At 47.3% G+C, this 18,006-nt stretch overlaps 1 protein-coding gene across 3 annotated transcripts in view; it reads right to left on the bottom strand.

Moving 5' to 3' along the window:
* Nipped-A (Transcription-associated protein Nipped-A) overlaps positions 1–18,006 on the bottom strand; it is a 287,463-nt gene that overhangs the window by 131,144 nt on the left and 138,313 nt on the right. For all 3 annotated transcript variants that reach the window (XM_084595462.1, XM_084595463.1, XM_084595464.1), the window contains exons 30-32: positions 12,947–13,015; positions 8,509–8,862; positions 4,964–5,379 (exon numbers count right to left, since the gene is read on the bottom strand). In XM_084595462.1, coding sequence (XP_084451588.1) covers positions 4,964–5,379; positions 8,509–8,862; positions 12,947–13,015 — 839 coding nt within the window. The remainder of the gene's footprint in view (positions 1–4,963; positions 5,380–8,508; positions 8,863–12,946; positions 13,016–18,006) is intronic.

Genomic DNA, 18,006 nt, shown 5'->3' with positions numbered 1-18,006 from the left:
AGTTACATTTACAATAGCTGAACCTAGGAATCCCAATTCGCACCTATATAATTTTGCTTTTAGCGCTCTAAAACATTTGCTCGAAAATTATCCCCACGTAATTATCGCGCACCCCAACTTGGCATCAATTGTCCGCGAAAAAAAGTGCGAGCATTATGCGAATCAATACGGTATATTGAACTCGAAGGGGATCGCGAAATAGTTAAATATATATCAGTAATTCCATATACAGAAATCTGCTTGAGACGCCACTTGGGAGTGAAAAATTATACCGTATTTATCGCGCAATCGACCCACTGGCATAATGAACCCACCCGCCACTTTTTATGCCGAGAAATTAAAAAAAAACAAAAAGCGTTAGTGGGTGGCGTGTCCCTCCGTTTCAGCCGTCGCATCCACAGCTCATTTACTCGACATGCCAAGATGCTGCGCAGTGATAATGTCACGGCATTTACTTTTTCACTATAATTATACTTTTATAACTAGCTCTACCCGGTGTCATGCAGGTCCTTCCTGTACAGCATACCAGTCTAAAACATTCTGCAGAAGTTATTACTACTGGATTTTTCAGCGGAGTACAAACTTCCTTTTATTTGCAATTGAATTTTATTTTCAAATACATGCTAATTCTAATAAGACGAACAATGTTCGCTATTTCACTCATCAGATATCCGAAGGCGTTTTTCCATATTCATATTTGGTTCATACTCGAACAATTCAATATTTGCACACCCCTAGTTCAAACCTGGGTACTCCAGATCAGTAGCCGAACATCTTAATCACTGAGCCAGCGTGGTAGGTGCTTTCTCTCATAACCAGGTTCAAGTAGGGTTAAACCATGGCCCTTTTTTGCCATTTCATCCAATTTTGTAAGCATTTCAGTGTTTTCTTGCTTTTGGCAATCATTATCGTTAAAATTCCCACCTCTCACCCATGCTAAGGCCTATAAATCGAAGACAGGAATGAAAAAAATACATTATAATCACGAACGCTCCATCTCATTTCTGCACTCATTCATGAGACTCCGCATGACCTTCATTGGCTATATGCCGCTCTGGCTACAATGGTAGCATGGAGCGTAATGTCGCTCCAGCTCTAAAGGTAGCATAGAGCGTAAGCATGTTTTTTTCTATTTTGGCAGTTAACAATTATTGCGTGCAAATGGGTTCGCCGGTGGCAACACTTCAGCCCAGCACCTCGAATCCGATGCCTCGCCTCACCAGATGAGGGACCGGGGAAGAAAGGAGAGAGGGGAAGGGGGCCATCTAGTACAAGTGTTCCAACCCACAAAAGCAGCCCGCGGAACTCAGTCTTAGAATCCCTGCGTCAGACAATGCTCAATGAATTGTGGGAGTCCTCGCTGGCTTCTATCGCCAAATAAAATTTAAAAGTAGCATTTCATATTGCGTACTTGTCTTCCATCTGTATTCAACTACTTTTCCAGCTTCACTCATATCACTTTCTCGCATGGTCAAGTTCATGACTGACTGTGAACTAACCAACCAATAGCTTTGGAGCCTCTTCTTGACAGCCTAGCATGCTCGGTGCAAATTTTTGCATAGCCACACAGCTTTTAGGTTTGGTTAGTACATACGGCTCCTTTCCATCCTGCATACAACTGACGGAACTACACACGCAGTCTCATAAGGCACGGTGCGAGACAAGAGAGAAAAAAAAAACAAGCATGCTTTCATGAGGCACAGTGCTAGACATCAGAGAAAACAGAAAAAAAATTACAAGAGTTCAACACTGCTGAACTAAATATTGAGCGAAAGCATTAACTGCAGGTGACCGAGTGTTCTTTTCTTTTTCTTCTTCCTCAGCCCACATATGAAGCACCACTTTAACCCTCTCATGCATGAATTAAACTCAGTGTATAAAAAAATTATTGCATAAAAATGTCACTATATGCCACAAAGATCACAAAATAATTTATTTCAAGTAATCAACAACATCCTTATTATATTTTTGATGTGTCCTCATATGAGGACAACATGCCGTAAGGTGGTCTAGGTAATTGGCTTAAGTACGCAACAAAGTAGTGACAGTCTCAAAAATATAGAGCTTTCATACCAGAACACCGAAAGAGGCAACAAATCACATTGAAAGGATGACGATGGGTCTTGCATACTCTGCTTATGGGCTGTGGAAAGACTCAAAGCACTCTGGACATAGAGGGACGTTGCAGCGACCACAGAGGTACCTTGTCTTGCTACGGCAGGCACGACTTCGACAGCGGCTGGCGTACTTCTGGATGCTCTTTGGGAAATGCTGTCCGCCGTCCAACCTTTTTTCCAGTGACACATGGTGAAGCACCCTCTTCTTTAGTGATGGTGGAGGAGGATCGTTGGATGGGCGGCCTCGTCGCTTCAAGCTCTGCGCTACTTCCCCGCGGAATATAAGCACCTTGGCAATGCGACTTCGGAACTCAAGTTGGTCCATATATTGATCCGTGTCTTTGTCCCACCTCCATACAATCCAGGCGTTCACAACTGCAGCATTTAGTAGGTGGAAGAAAATTCTCAAGTAGCCCCTTTTGTTCCGCACGTCATTTCTGTACCTTGCAATCAAGGAATCCATGAGGTCGACACCTCCCATGTGTTTGTTGTATACTTCCACGGAGTATGGCCTGGTGACATCGATTACTTTTCTCTCTTTCCTGTTGAATCTATTCGTAGTGCCTTCAGGGTCCCGTCCTGCATAGCTTGAAACAACGTGAACAAGCGAGTTATCCAGCCACCTTGTCACCGTGATGTTGTACGCTGATGTGCAAATGGATGTGCTTCCCCTTCCGAGCGCTTTGAGCTCCTTCATGGACTTTAGCTTTTTATCTGCTCCTTGCAGACGGTTTGCTCGGCATGTCCCGACAAACATTATGCCATCCTCTCTCAGTTTCCTGACGAGGGCCATGGATGTGAAGAAGTTATCGGCAAGAAAGTTTATGATTTTTTCCTTGAAGTCCCTCGGACAGTCTGATGACAACATCACCCGCCATGCCATATTCGCCTGAAACGTTGGCTCGTCCCCCGCTTGCCCCTTGGTAGACTTCAAAGCGATAAATGTAGCCAGACACTCCTGCTCTCACCCACACCTTGAAGCCCCAGCGCTTCGGCTTGCTTGGCAGGTACTGCTTTATGGAAGAGCGCCCTTTGAATGGTATCACCATCTCGTCCACGGATTGGTATTCTTCAGGATCAACTGCAGAGCAAAATGCTTCGTTGAGTGCATCAATGACTGGTCTCATTCCAGCAACGCGGTCATTCTGGAATGTCACTGTGTCGCTGTTGTCTCTGAAATGAAGGAATCTTCGAAGCTCCTCAAAGCGATTTACAGACATTGCATTGGCGACAATGTCCATTCTAAGTCCGGATTCTGTAGACCAGTAATTCCTGATTCTTGGATACTTGATGTATGTCATAACAATGCACATGCCAAGAAAGACTTTCAGCTCTGGCAAGGTCAACCGTAAGTTTTCTTTGCCTTTTTGAACTGCATACAAATTTGTTTGAAAAACAATCTGTTCCAGTAAAGATTCTGGAAATACAGCCAAGAAGTAGTCAATTGGGAGCGTGCCGTGCACGTTGACCCTGTGCTCACCAGTAAAACCAGGAGGCTTCCCTGCATAATCGTTTTCTTTATCGGCGACCCATACTGTGGTGTCCTTTCTCGCGGTAGATGCCCTCACAGGTGCCCTTACTCCAGGGTTTGTTGAAGTGCCGTTGGCATGCACAGGCTCGCTGTCATCCCCCTCTTCTTCTGAGCTGCTTGAAGTGTCCAAATCGGTGAGTAGCTGCTCCCAATCATCCGCCTCGGAATCGTCATCGGAGTCAGATGAGAGGTCCAAAAGAGCGTCGATTTCCTCCCTGGACAGTCCTCGCTTTGAAGACATTTCAGGAAACTATTGTTTTTTCCACTGCGTAAGTAAGTGCGACATCTATATACAACGAAACTCCCGCCAAAGCAGACTGCACCGCAAACGCAAAGCGCGGGAAAATGCAGGCCCTTTGAGCCCAGGCCTGGCATTCTGCAGGTAAGGTTTTTGGGTGGCGCTGTAGGTGAGGCTATATCTTCAATGCATGATGTCCCCACTTGAGGACACATGTTCTCTTCTCTGTATACAAGTCAAAATCGAGAAACAAATGGCAACAAATCTCACGGACAATATTCGAGAGTTATACTTGGCGCAGATAATTTTTATTGTCGAAAAGAGCTATCGCCTGTCAAAGAATTAATTGTTGTTTCTTTGGAAGATTCAGAGACCTCAAACAAGCCTACTCCCCATCAGAGCCTGGCGTTTGAAGAAACATGGACAGCTAGTGCCATCTATGAAACATGTTAGGAAACTTCACATGTCCTCGGCTGAGGACTCCATGCGGCAGTGACACGCTCTGAGCGACTGAAGGAATTTTATAGACGGATAAATATGTGTCCTCATATGAGGCCCGTATGCATGAGAGGGTTAACCAACCGATATGAACCTGCCTTAGTGCCCTATAGGGGTAACTTGAATGTCAGGGTCCTAGCAGGCTGATTCTGACATAACCGTCCCATATGAAACGCGAGACCCAAGTTTGCAGCTCCTGCCAACTGAGCCGCAGCTCCGACCGCGCCACACCGACCACTTGAGCTGGAAGCCCATCTCTCACTTTTGTGTCACGTGGGATGCGACGTCACAGAGTCACGTAGGTAAGACATGGCTACCGCCGCGCTACGCAACCACTTGAGTTTGTAGCTCAGCTCTCACCCTAGTGTCACGTGGGGTGTGGTGTCAGCGTCACGTGGGTAAGACGTGGCTACCGCCGCGCTACGCTGAAGGCTCGAAACCTAGAGTAGTATTGCCTTCGCAATAAAACACGCACGCTCTCATAAGACACAGCACAAGATGAGAGAAAAAATAAAATGCATGCTCTCATGAGGCATGGTGCAAGACAAGCAAGAAAAAAAGAGAAGGAAGTAGACATACTTGTTGGCTGCGTCATGGATATGCGGCGAGGCCTGCTCCACGAGGAGGCAGGAGAACTGGAGCAACAGGATGCGCACGGCGTCTGATGTGCCAAATGGATTCTCGGGGTCGATCACGCGGTTGATAAAGACCGAGATGACGTTGTCAGGCGAGTCCCGCTCAGGCTGTGGGGGACCCCCGATGAGAGCCTCGCCTTCGCCACGCTCGAAAGAAGCCGCAAAGGCTGGGATGAGGAGCTGCTGCAGCACTTTGGCCAGCAGTGGCTGTGGAAAGGCAGGGTCCCCAAAGACCTCCACAAAGCGGAAGAATGCAGCCCGCTTCCACTCTACTGTCTGGCCCTTGGCTGCCCACGAGTCCAGGAACTCCCGCAGGAAGCCAAAGTCTGGCAAGAAGCGCCCCGTGAATGCACGCAGCAGCTGCAAGGAAGCGAATGAGACAGTGTTAGGTAAAGCAAATAGTTAGTGCATCTCGGAACAGTGCTCTTCAACCATACACTGCTGTATGCTGTATGGGGTTTAGTGTCCCAAAGCGGCTGAGGCTACGAGGGACACCAGGAAGTAATTTCGACCACCTGAGGTATTTTAAGGTAATGTGCACTGACATAGCACCGCACACAGGCACCTTGCTTCTTGCCTCCATCAAAAAAGCCTCCGCCGCCGCCAGGGTTCAATCCCACATCCTTGGGCACAGCAGTTGAATGCCCTAACCACTGCACCACCGCAACGAAGCGCTCTTCGATCATAAAACCACTAAAGGCAACGGTAAAGCACAACATTTATAAGGGCAAGAGCATCCAATAATAAAATAATACAGTGATATATATTGTATATCACAGCAAAACAGGACTGCCAAATGAATCGTATCTACAGCTGAACCCGGATATATCAAACTCGAAGGGGATCGCGAAATAGTTAGATATAGCGATAATTCGATATACAGCAATTGGCTTGAGGCATCACTTGTGATCATGAAAAATGATACTGTATTTGTCGCGTAATCAACCCACTCGCATAATGAATCACCCGCGAATTTGAAAGTAAAAAAACAAGCGATCAGTGGCGCATCCCTCCAGTTCGACAGTCGCATCCACGGCTAATTTATTGGCAGCGTGCCAAGATACTACACAGCGATAACAGAAATCGGCTTGGGACGGCACTCACAATGCAAAAAAAGAATACCGTATTTGTCGCATAATCAACTCACTCGCATAATGAACCCACCCTCCACTTTTTCACTCGAGAATTTGGAAAAAAAAATTAAGCGATCTCAGCGACGAGCGGCAGCGACAGAGCAAAAACTTTCCAACTTGTTAGAACTGTGTCCCTCAGCCGTTCGAGCCACTGCGGCAGCTCAAAACAAGGTTTCTGTGTCGCCCGGCAGAAATCACCAGCGTTTTCGCTTGCATGGTAGTCTCATCCACAGCTCATCTCTTGGCAGCGTGCCACGATGCTGCACAGCGATAACGTCAAGGTGTGTTTATCTTTTGATAGCTCCTGCGGCGGCGGGGAGCGAACTTGGCAGACTGCCCGTGATGGCTTGATTGCACAAGCCTAGTTCGATTCATCATGCCGCGCTTGGGGTGGGCGTAGTCCACTGCCACTAAATCATTGGAAAGCATGCATTGAAAGCGTGATACTATGGTTTGGCTTTTGTGGGGTTTAACATCCCAAAGTGACTCAGGCTATGAGAGGCGCCGTAGTGGAGGACTCCAGAAATTTCGACCACCTGGGGTTCTTTAACGCGCACTGAAATCGCACAGCACACGGGCGCCTTGCTTTTCGCCTCCATCAAAAAGCGGCCGCCGAGGCCGGGATTCGATCCCGTGTCCTTGGGAACAGTAGTCGAGCGCTGTAACCACTGTGCCGCCCCGGCGGGATAAAGCGTGGTACAGTAGCTGCAAATGCTGTTTGAAACGAAAAATGCTAAAAGCCGGTGTCATGATCGCAGCTGACCGGGTGCTTTTGTTGATTCATACATACAAGGATAAACACCTCCTGCAAAAAAAAAAAAAAAAAAATATGCCGCTTCGTAACGCCATATCTTAAGCTACGCCGTGCATGCAGCACGATAAGAATAGACGACTCTAGCCAAAAAAAAAAAAAAGGATAAAACAAAAAAAGATAGATCTGCCGCTTCTTAACTTCCGCAGGCAGCCGCGCGCAGAGGACGCGCTGGTGAAAGCGTCCGATGTTCTGTCTGAGAACAGGCTGAGCTGGCTTGGTGCATGCGCAGCGCGTGCTACTGCGAACAAAGGCTGGGAAAGAGGAAGGAGAGAGATAGCTCGGCAAAAGAATGGGCACACCCTAGCGCTTCGCTCTATCGCGTTTTGCCCCTCTCGTTCCCACCGGTTCTCTCTGGTTCCTTCACGCACATGGCTTGCAAACGTCCCATGCTGGCGCGTAGGAAACGAGATGCTAGCGCCTTTGGGGAATGGGCACGGCGCTGCCCTAGACCAGCGTCGCCGAACTGTCCCCTCTCATTCCTTCCGCGCGTGGCATGAAAACGTTATGCGGCAAAAGGCCGAGGGTGATGTGATAGTCTTTGGCGAAGGCACACTTCCCAGTGCGTGGTGTGGAGTTCGATATATCGAACGACCGGTGAAACTGAGTCCGATACATGACGCGGCTTTCTTATACTTTTACATGTGATTTTCAAGGGGATATTCCGCGAGTTCGATATAACCAATATTAGATATATCCGGGTTCGATATATCCAGGTTCGATTGTACTTTCTGCACCGCAAAGATCATCAAGGCTGAACCACACAAAAGTAATAATGCCATACAATGCCAGCGCTAAGCAGTTTCAAAAATGTTTTTTTCCATTCACACCCAAACAATGGAATCATCTGTCTGCTTCGGTTGTTGAATGTGCTAGTTGAATGTGCTAACATTGATACTTTTCAGCAATCTTTGCAAACTTACCTTTTGTAACCCCCTCCTGCCTAGGCAGCACTGCTGCCTGCAGTATTTGTAAATAAATAAATAAATAATACTAATATAACTGCTTGCAAATGTGGAAAGGCGAAGTGCATAATTTTTGAGGCCAGTCTACACAAATTAAATTCGCAGATTTTTTCGACCAAATTACAGGTTTGGTTCTACAGACTCCAGAAAACCTGCCTGAAACAAAGATCAGCTATGAGGCATACATAAATCCAACCATAGACTTGAATGAGCCTTAGGCTGAGCTGGAAGCAGTATGAATTATCTAAATTTATGGAGATTGTTAATGAGGTTTTACTGTACAATGCTTCAAAGAGCACACTGTGAATGTTCATCCTTCTCAGGCAGTAGGGGCTGCAAGTTGGGAAAGATTACTCATATTTCGAGTAATTTATTTGTGCTCACTTACATTAGATGCTCTTGAATGAGGTTACTGAGGTTGCTGTAAGCTGATACCTCTATGAATGAGAGTCTTGGCTCCAACCATAGGTAACATCCCTTCTCTGTTCTTAAAACTCGTTTACTGAAACTAAGTCCTGCGTGCCACACCGTTCGTAAAATTTACTAACCGACTCAACTCAGCCCCCTCCCACCTCCATACCTGGAACAAGAGCTCTATCTCGTGGGGCCGCTGCTGCACGACAGCCAGCAAGCAGCGGCAGAGCAGCTTGGGTTCTCGCCACTGAGCCAGTCCACCAGCGCCCGCCTGGAAAGCGTCAGATACCCAGACGGAGCGCAGGCGCTGCACCAGCATGGGGCGCTCTGCCAGGAACTGGGGCTCGCGCCTCGCCACTGCCGCCACCAGACGCACAGCCAGGCGCTGCAGCTCAGGTCCCTCGTCCAATAGTTGTGCCAGCCGGTCCACGCAGCTCACTGTCCGCTGCAGTGCTGCCCGGAACGTGGCCCCGTCCCGCAGCAGGTGCTCCAGAAAACGGCTCAGCTGCTCGTCCTGCACCTGAAAGAGGAGAGGAGGAGGTATTCTTCACTACTGCCTCCTTCCATCTGGCCGGAATCACCCCAGATATTTAAGGGGAGACAGGGCTCTAGGAAACACTTTTCTTTACTATTAGACTAAATGCAATGAAAACGCAGTCTTACAATTTTTTATGCTGATTTCAAATATGTAATCACTTTTATAATATGCCAATCAGTTTTCAAAATATCCGAAATTTTCACTCCTTTGTCTACACAAGCACTAGGAAAAGAAAATGACTAATCAGCGAACTATTATAAACGTGGGGCTAAGTAGTATACAGTACAAGGAATACAATGTAGAAACTACATTTTTGAACAAGGCAATATTAGTCATTTTACAACACTGTATTTTGATTTAGGAGAAAATGATTTATGAACTATTTAAATTAAAGTGCACAAAAATATTTGCAAGAAAAAAATGAGACCTCTGTTCCCAACATTGTATAGTTTAATCACTCAAGAATGCACTGAAATTACGATTACTCTATCTGCTCTAGATGCAAAGATATCCTTCTTAAAAACTAGCAAAAAGTCTAAAAATTTTTTTTCAGAAAACGAGAAAACATGGGCGCTTGTGTGCACTTTATAAAGTTAAATTATAGGCCCAGGGAGCGAATAAAATACAGTAATACCTCGATAATTCGAACTCTGTTAATTCGATATCTCGGATAATTAGAAGATTTTCTGCAGTCCAATATTTTCCAATGTAAATGTGACTGGATAATTTGAACTAGTGGCCTGCGCCAGGTCGATTGATTCAAATATTTGGGGTGCTACATGGCAATCCCAGACTCATGCTTCATCGCAAATCCAGGAACCGATATCACTACAATGCCACAAGGCAAAGCCACATAGCGATGGTGAAGATTTATAGGCGAAGTACCCCAGCCAGAGCACTCTGAGCACAAAAATCGGTCCTCAGTGTGCCCCGTGGACTGCCAAAACACGCGCCTACAAAGGAGAAGACATGCTTCACTGCAACATAGCGGACATACTGTTTTTCAAGTGATTTCGCTCCTATTCCATCTTACACCGTGCTTCCCACTGCATCAGCAGCAGCACTTGTTCCGTGCTGCGACCGCTCCTCCCCCGTGCCTCCTATGCTGCAAGTACACACTACGCAAGTCTCACCTCGCCATTTCTTTGTGTTGCGCGTGGCGGTCAGGGTCAGCTACTGTGCCCTTGTTCTTTTGGGCTGTGCAGAAGTGCTAGCTTTGTGACCGCACTAGTGAACGAAATGCCGAAGTGCAAGACTTTAACGCCGAAGTGCAAGACTAACGCTGCAGCAGAAGTTCTGCTTGATCCAAGAAGCAGGCAAAGAACGCTTGTTACAAGACAGAGTTTGCTAAGACCCGGCGTGCCCCTCTCCATGTTGTCGCAACAATCAGCGACAAGTCAAAGATACTAGAGGCCTACGGCAAGACACATTCTTCGAAGCGGTCACAAGTGCGGGCTCCTGCATAACGAATGTGGAATCTGCTCTGCTTCGCTGGCTGCAGAAAGCAAACGCAGCCCACCTTCCCACCAATGGAACGATACTGCGGGAGGTCAACGACCTGGCTCTGTAACTTGGGCACGAAGAATTCAGGTGTAGTAACGAATGGTTTAGCCATTTTAAGGAACATAATGTTTTGACCCATCTGTGGTGAGAGCGGCAGCGCCAACAAAAGCGTTATCGAGAATTGGAAGAAGTACACATTGGTGCTGCTGCTTAACAGACAACGCTTACAACACTGACGAGGCTGCACTTTTTTTTAAGATGCTCCTAACAAACATTTGCAGTGAAGGACATCGCAGTCAAAGGTAGAAAACAGTAGAAAACAGGCCAAGGACAGGATTACCGCGCTGTTCGGAGCGAACATATGAGGCAAACACAAGCTGCCACTACTGGTTGTCGGGACAACGGCGAAGCCTTGCTACTTCAAAAATGCGCAGCTGCCGCGGAACGGTGAACTCATCTACAGGCACAATAAGAAAGCCTGGGTGACAGGTGCAATATGTAAGCGGGGACCTGGGTCTCTTCGGCTGAAAATCCGTCAAAAATTGGATTTTCTGTCCGTTGTTTTCGCAATCCTGAGATCTTTCTATAGCTACCTTTGAAATTTTGTTGAAAAGTACCACCTAATTCGCACGCTATAGAATTGTAAAGGCGAAAATCTGCGCAAGTGGCCCTTTATATTGAGGTTAAATCACACCGAATTTCAATCGCTTACAGTTTGAAAAATATGCGCTCCGCGGGCGTAATCTTGGTCTCACTAGAAAGATCGCGATTCAGGCTTTTCAATTATTTCGATTGGTGACCATGAATGAGCCCGAACAAAGTGGAAAACGAAGGAACAAAATCGCTTGAAACGCGCTGCTATTGGTCTCCCACCGCACATAAGCAAGATGGCGAGCTTTGATTGGCTGGCGGTGTCAGCTGCTCGCGGTCCGGCGCCATTTTGAGAAAGTCTCCGTTAAGCCTAGTTTGCCCAGCGCTGCTCCTTAGACATGATCACAGCACAAAATGCGCAATATTTAGATTCGTGCTTCGTTATTAGCCTAAAAAAGCAGCAAAACAGATAAATGCATCAGGGACGCTACACTTCCACATCAAGTTATCTGCAATCAATGACGAAGCAACAGCGCTTCGCGTCGAGTCCACGATGGCCTGATAACGGTGTAGCATAGCCGGTTGTGCTCAGTGTGGCAGTAAGGAGCGGGAACGACCTTGTCGAAGCAATTATTGCCGCGTACGGGCACCTTAATGGTGATGGTGCAGATGAAAAAGTGATGCCTAAGCAGCTTTGAATGCCGTGATAGATCACGCAGTGAGGCAGTGCCGCAACCACCCACAACGGCAGTCGCAACACGGCTTACCGCGATATGCGGAATCCCAAGAGCTGCGTCCATGCCAACCAGGCTACCACTACAGTTAAACTTCGATATAATGAAGCCGTAAAAATCGGCAGTTTACTTCGTTATAAAATTTCGTATCGAAATTCCGTGCAGAGTATGCGGAAACATTACCTAAGCACTTGCCAATTATAAGGACTTCGTTTTTATTTCCACTGAAAGTAATCCGTGACCTACTTTTGCGTCTGCTTAGCTACAAAAAATGGCCCCACGCTGCGTTCTTAGGCCCACAGGGATTGCATCGTTTCTTGCTATCCTGTTAAACTCGCATAGCGCCGCAGCACGTTTACTGCGCCATGCACTTCGCGGTTACTTTGGGCTTAGCTGTCTTCGGCGTCAGTGTCACTGCCTGGGTCCTCCTGCGGAAGCGGCGGCCGCGCGAGAGCCGTGCAAGAAAGGGATGACAGACAGCATGCACGCCGACGCTTCAGCCTTCGCAGGCACGGGGAAGAGTTTTTTTGGATTGTAGCAAAGGGGTGAGCAGAGGAGCTGCCGCCCTTTTCCATTTGTGAGGAAGCAAAAGGAGAGAGGGAGAAAAAAAAAAGCGGGAGGCGGGAGCGCGGATACTCTAGCGGCTTATCGCTAATCTCTTGCTGGTAGGGAGCATATGCCGCGCTCCCCCGGGAAGCCAGTCCGCGTGAATTGCCTGTCTCACGCGCTGGCAACGCTTTCCCTTTTGCAGTCATCCCCTTTGCGAAATTTTTGTCCTTCCGGTTAAAATTTATCTCAAGATTTCGTTATAATAAAATTACGGAGACATTTATTTCGTCATCACGAGATAACTCCGTTAACTTCATTATATCATGAATTTTGTTATACTGAAGTTTGTTATACCGAGGTTTAACTGCACTTACGTGCCTTGGAAAGTTGCAAAACAAAGCCAGGGTGGCTGGGCCTAGTGATACAGATGCCGATATGGATTGCAGAAGCTCGCGGCAGAGGGAAAATAAAATAATGAAGATGACCCATGAATTTGGGCACAATCCGTGGGCGGCATCTGGAAACATTTGTGCGCGTGCCTTTTGAAGACTATTTTCGCATGGGTCTCGAAAGTTCAAGTGCGACCCTTACACTGATCTTTTTTTTTTTACTGGCTTCGATGACTAGGGGGTGCAGCCCATCGGGTGCGGCCCTTACATGCGTTTATATGGTGTGTGGTGCCAACTTACCTGTGGATCTGCGAGCAGCAGCTCCAAGGCTGTGACAGGGTGTCGCTCTAGAAACCGGCGCAGAGGTGCCTGAAAGTGTAGAGATTCCAAGCAATACGATGAAACCTCTGCAAGCGCATTTTTCCGAGTGTTTAGCAACAATATGGATGAACATAAAACAGCCACGTCGATGCCTACGTGACCTGAAACCCAGCAAAACGTTATGTTATGTCCTTGTGCTGTTATCTTTGCTATATTGTATACTATACTATTACCGTAATGGCATGGTTGCATTTTTGGAATTTAGAGGTGTAAGTATGCTCAGCAAATCTGCGTAAATAACGCTATTCTCGATGTTCGTGTTGATAATTTTTTCTACAGCTTGCAGGACAACATAGCATTCGGCTGTAAATATTGATGCACATTGATGGATTCTAATTTTTCGGACCACCCTTCTACTACAGTCCAACCCGGATACAGTGAAAGCTCGTTAATTCGAACCTCGATAATTCGAATTTTCGGATAATTCGAACTACACTAAAGCTCCATAGAGATCTGTGTATAAAAAAGCCCGTTAATTCAACAAGAGTCGGTTCCGCTACGGATAATTCGAACTACGCGCTGCCGCGTCTGGGCGGCTTGGCGCACATCACGCGGCAAAAGAAAGAAAAAAGGTAAAGGAACGCTTCCGCGATCGGTAGACATAATTAGAGGCTGCGCACGTCCAAAACGGGGACAGAATAAGGAACCAGGTAAAACCATAAAAGAGTGGGTAAAACTAATGGCGCCATGACCGGCGTGGCGGCCGGCAGCGTTGAAGGGAGGGGACGCGGCCGCGGCAAGGTCAGTGCATGGCCGCGCGGCGGCGGCGGCTGCCTGCTCTCTTCTGCGCAACCTCCGTAGCTCGCAACTAAATACTCGTTAATTCCAACCCTGTTAATTTGGAAATAGGGATAAGTACTGTCGGCGCGGTCCCAGCCAATGCCCATAAAAGGCTATGATATCGGACGGGCACTATGGGTTAAACTTTTTTTTTTTTTGCGATAGCCATCCATCCTTCCACCCATCAGTCGTCAACTGAAGCACGCGAGTCAGCCGCGATCATGACGCCGGCTTTTAGCACCGTTCGCTCCGATGATTGGAGTGGCAGTAGACGGTGCCGCCCGCCCAAGTTGCTATTAGCATGATAAAGCGAACATACTGAAAGGGAGGCTTGCACAACCGGATAAGCGCTGGCACTTTGCCAAGTTCGCTTTCCTGCCCGAGCTAAAGTCAAAAGATAAACACGCCGTTATCGCCGTGCAGCATCTTGGCGCACTGCCAAGAAATGTGTTGTAGACCATGAAGGTGCGAAACAGAGGGATGCGCTACCGACTGACGCCTTTATTATTATTATTATTTTTTTTTTTTCAGATTCGTAGGCACAAATCGGGGCTGGCTGGGTTCATTATGCGAGCGAGTTCGTAACGTGACTAAATACGGTACATTTACCGTAGTACAAACGGTTTTGGTCAGTTTTTTCGAGGCCATTCGATAATTCGAACATCGAATAATTCGAACTTTTTTCCCGGTCCCGTGAAGTTCGAATTAACGGCTTTTATTGTATATCGAACCCGGATATATCGAATTTTGGTTATATCGAACTCACGGAATATCCTCTTGAAGATCCCATGTGAAAGTATAGGAAAGCCACGTCATATATCGAACTCAATTTCACTGGTTGTTCGATATATGGAACTCCGCACCACGCACTAGAAAGTGTGCCTTTCCCTAAGACGATCGCATCACCCTCGGCCGTCTGCCGCGTGATGTTTTCAAGCCACCCGCAGAAGTAATGAGAGAGACAGTTTGGCTTGAGCAGCGCCGCGCCCATTCTCTAAAGGCGAGCGCCTTTGCGGTTATCGTTTCCCGCGCGCCAGCACGCGACGTTTGCAAGCCATGTGCGTGAATGAACCAGAGAGAACTGGTGGGAACGAGAGGAGGAAAGCGCGACAGAGTGAAGCGCAAGGGTGTGCCCATTCTTTTGCCGCGCTCTCTCCTTCTTTCCCAGCCTTCGTTCGCAGTAGCACGCGCTACGCATGTGCCCAGCCAGCTCAGTGGCTTAGCTCGTTTTTAGATAGAACGTCGGACGCTTTCTCTAGCGTGTGTTGCGAACCCTCTGCGCGCAGCGGCTGACGTGGCTATGGCACCTGCGGAAGTTAAGAAGCGGCAGATCTATCTTTTCTTTTTTTTTGCGAGAGTAGTCAATTTTTATCATTGCACTGTACGCGCGGCGTAGCATAAGATATGACGTTACGAAGCGGCATTTATCATTATTTTTGCATAAGATATGACGTTACGAAGCGGCATTTATCATTATTTCTCTTTTGCGGGAGTCGTTTATCTTTGCATGTATGAATCAACGAAAGCATGCGGTCAGCTGCGATCAGCACACCAGCTTTTAGAATTTTTCACTTCAAACAGCATTTGCAGCTACTGTATCACGCTTTCCAATGACTTTGTGGGAGTGGACTACACCCGCCCTAAGCGCAACGTGATAAATCGCACCAGGCTTGTACAATCAAGTCATCACGGGCAGTCTGCCAAGTTCGCTCCCCGCCGCCACAGGAGCTATCACCATCAAAAGACAAACACGCCCGACATTATCGCTGCGCAGCATCTTGGCACACTGCCAAGAAATGAGCTGTGGATGAGACGACCAAAACGGAGTGGCGCGCTATCGACATGCAAGCAAAAACGCTCGCGATTTCTGCCGCGGCGACACAGACACCTTGTTTTGAGCAGCCGCGGTGGCTCTAACGGCAGAGCGACGCAGTTCCAACAAGTTGGAAATTTTTTTGCTCTGTCTCCGCTGCTCGTCGCTGCGATCGCTTAATCGCTTGCATATGAGCGAGCTGGCCTTAATGCTTTTTTTTCTCCAAATTCTCGAGTGCAAAAGTGGAGGGTGGGTTCATTATGCGAGTGAGATGATTACGCGACAAATATGGTATTGTTTTTTCGCATCGTAAGTGCCGTCCCAAGCAGATTTCTGTATTCGAATTATCGATATATCAAACTATTTCGCGATCCATTCGAGTTCGATATACAGTTGAACTTCGATATAACGAAGTCTTACTTGCCGCCGAAAATTTCGATACATCACGAATTTCGTTACGCCGAGGTTCCCATGTTTCGGCTGTCAAAATAAAGTATAACTGGCTCGTGGAGCACTGCTAGTTGATGGGAACTTGTAAAACAGTTATTGAGGAAATACGCAAGACAGTCTAGTAATAGCAGCGCTAACAAGGCACCGGATGTTTTTTTCTAATCAGGAGCATAATAAGTGATAGCAAACACCGCGACGGCATCATTTTTCTCCGTGTGCGCATAGCAAAAAATGAGCGCAGCGTCTAGTACTCAAAGCTGCCACAAGATGTCGCCACTGGTATCATCATCATTAAACATTAGGAAGTGGGGACGCATCAATGGGGAAAAAAATAAAGAAAAATATGTTCGCATCGCTCACGCCGGCGCGCCGGCACGACTACCTTGGGCGTGGCTAGTTCTTGCTGACTGTGGGATTGTGCCCGTGACGAAGCGCTTGGCGAACGCTTATGTGACGGTTAAGTGAACGGTTTCTATCAGTGCTTAATTACGTCGCTTTTCTTGCTCTGCACTTTATTTTATTCGCTGTATGCGACCAGGGCATGTTTTTATTTTACTTTTCTTTCGCTGCTCGCCCGTTTTAACGGTACGGTCACACTAGCTCTATCAGTTTGTCAACACTGGCCTTTTTTTTTTTCTAAGAGGACATCGCACGCAAAAAAAATAAACAAAAAAAACTGATGCTGCAAGAACTCAATGGTCGTGTTATTCATTGAATTACGAGACTGTTTCATGAATGCAAAAATGTTTATTGGAACTTTGTGGAGTATGTGCAGTCGATCCAGTTCACGTGGCAGCAAAGAACTCCGTCAACTTTAACTTACGCTTTTCAATAAAGGTCGGCGTTATAAGGCGCTCGTATGTAGACAGAGCTACCAAGGTCTGCTCATGTGAATGCACGCCCGCGTGCACACGCAGAACATCCAGCGCATCCATGACTTGCGTCGGTGTAGGAACGCTGCTCGCTCACCACATGGGCGTCTTGGTAAGAGTCGTCATCCTCCATTCCAGTGTCGGTGACACTGAATTATAGCGGCATCATCCAGCTCTTCGGTTGTAAGAGCACAAGTCTTCAAGCGTCACGTCGCTGGGAGCACCACCCTGATCATAGAGTAGCTGCCACGAGTCACCGTCTGTGCTGGATGTGGATGGCATGATTTTGTGGTCGTTGTCATTAGCTTCGCAACCCAGTTTTGGTTTGAGTGCATGCTATCCTTGAAGCCCGCTTTTTTGAAGCAATTCGCTATAATCTCCGCTATAGCATCTCCAAGGCCATAAATACGTCGATTTTGGTCTCTCTTTTGAGCTCAATGTTCAGCAGCAGCCTTTTAATCACCTGCTTACGGTATGAACACTTCACGCTGTTAATAATACCCTGGTCCAGTGGTTGTATCAGGGAAGTGCAATTTGCGGGAAAATATTCAAGCTCGACGTTGGTGAGCGCACAGTCTTCAACATGATGCGCAGAGCAGTTGTCCACAAGTAGGCAGATGCTTCTTTCCTGCTTGCGCATTTCAGCATCCAAGTCCTTCAGCCATTTTGTGAACAACTCCCGCGTCATCCACGCCTTCGTGTTTGACGTGTATTTCACCGGCATCGTTTTCTTGCCGCTAAAGCAGCGTGGCTTCTCACTTGTTGCAATTACGAATGGCACGCGTTTATCGCTGCCATTCATGTTGGCACAGAAAAGAACAGTTAAACACTGCTTACTGTGCTTGCCACCATGGCATTTTTCATTTCGCAGCGCCAATGTTTTCTTTGGCAACAGCCGATAGAAAAATGCTGTCTCGTCGACATTGTAAATGTCAGCGACGTCGAAACGCGCCAAAATGCCCGGAACACAATCATGCAGCCAGTCAGATGCTCCAATCTCGTTCACCTCGGCCAACTCGCCGCTGGCCACCTTTCCAACAATGTTGTGCCTCTCCTTAAATCAT

This window comes from Amblyomma maculatum, chromosome 2 (assembly GCF_055883805.1).
Source record: "Amblyomma maculatum isolate TAMU_Amacu chromosome 2, ASM5588380v1, whole genome shotgun sequence".
Lineage (NCBI taxonomy): Eukaryota > Metazoa > Arthropoda > Arachnida > Ixodida > Ixodidae > Amblyomma > Amblyomma maculatum.
Note: the sequence above shows the minus strand (reverse complement) of the source record. Positions and strands in the feature narration are given on the sequence as shown.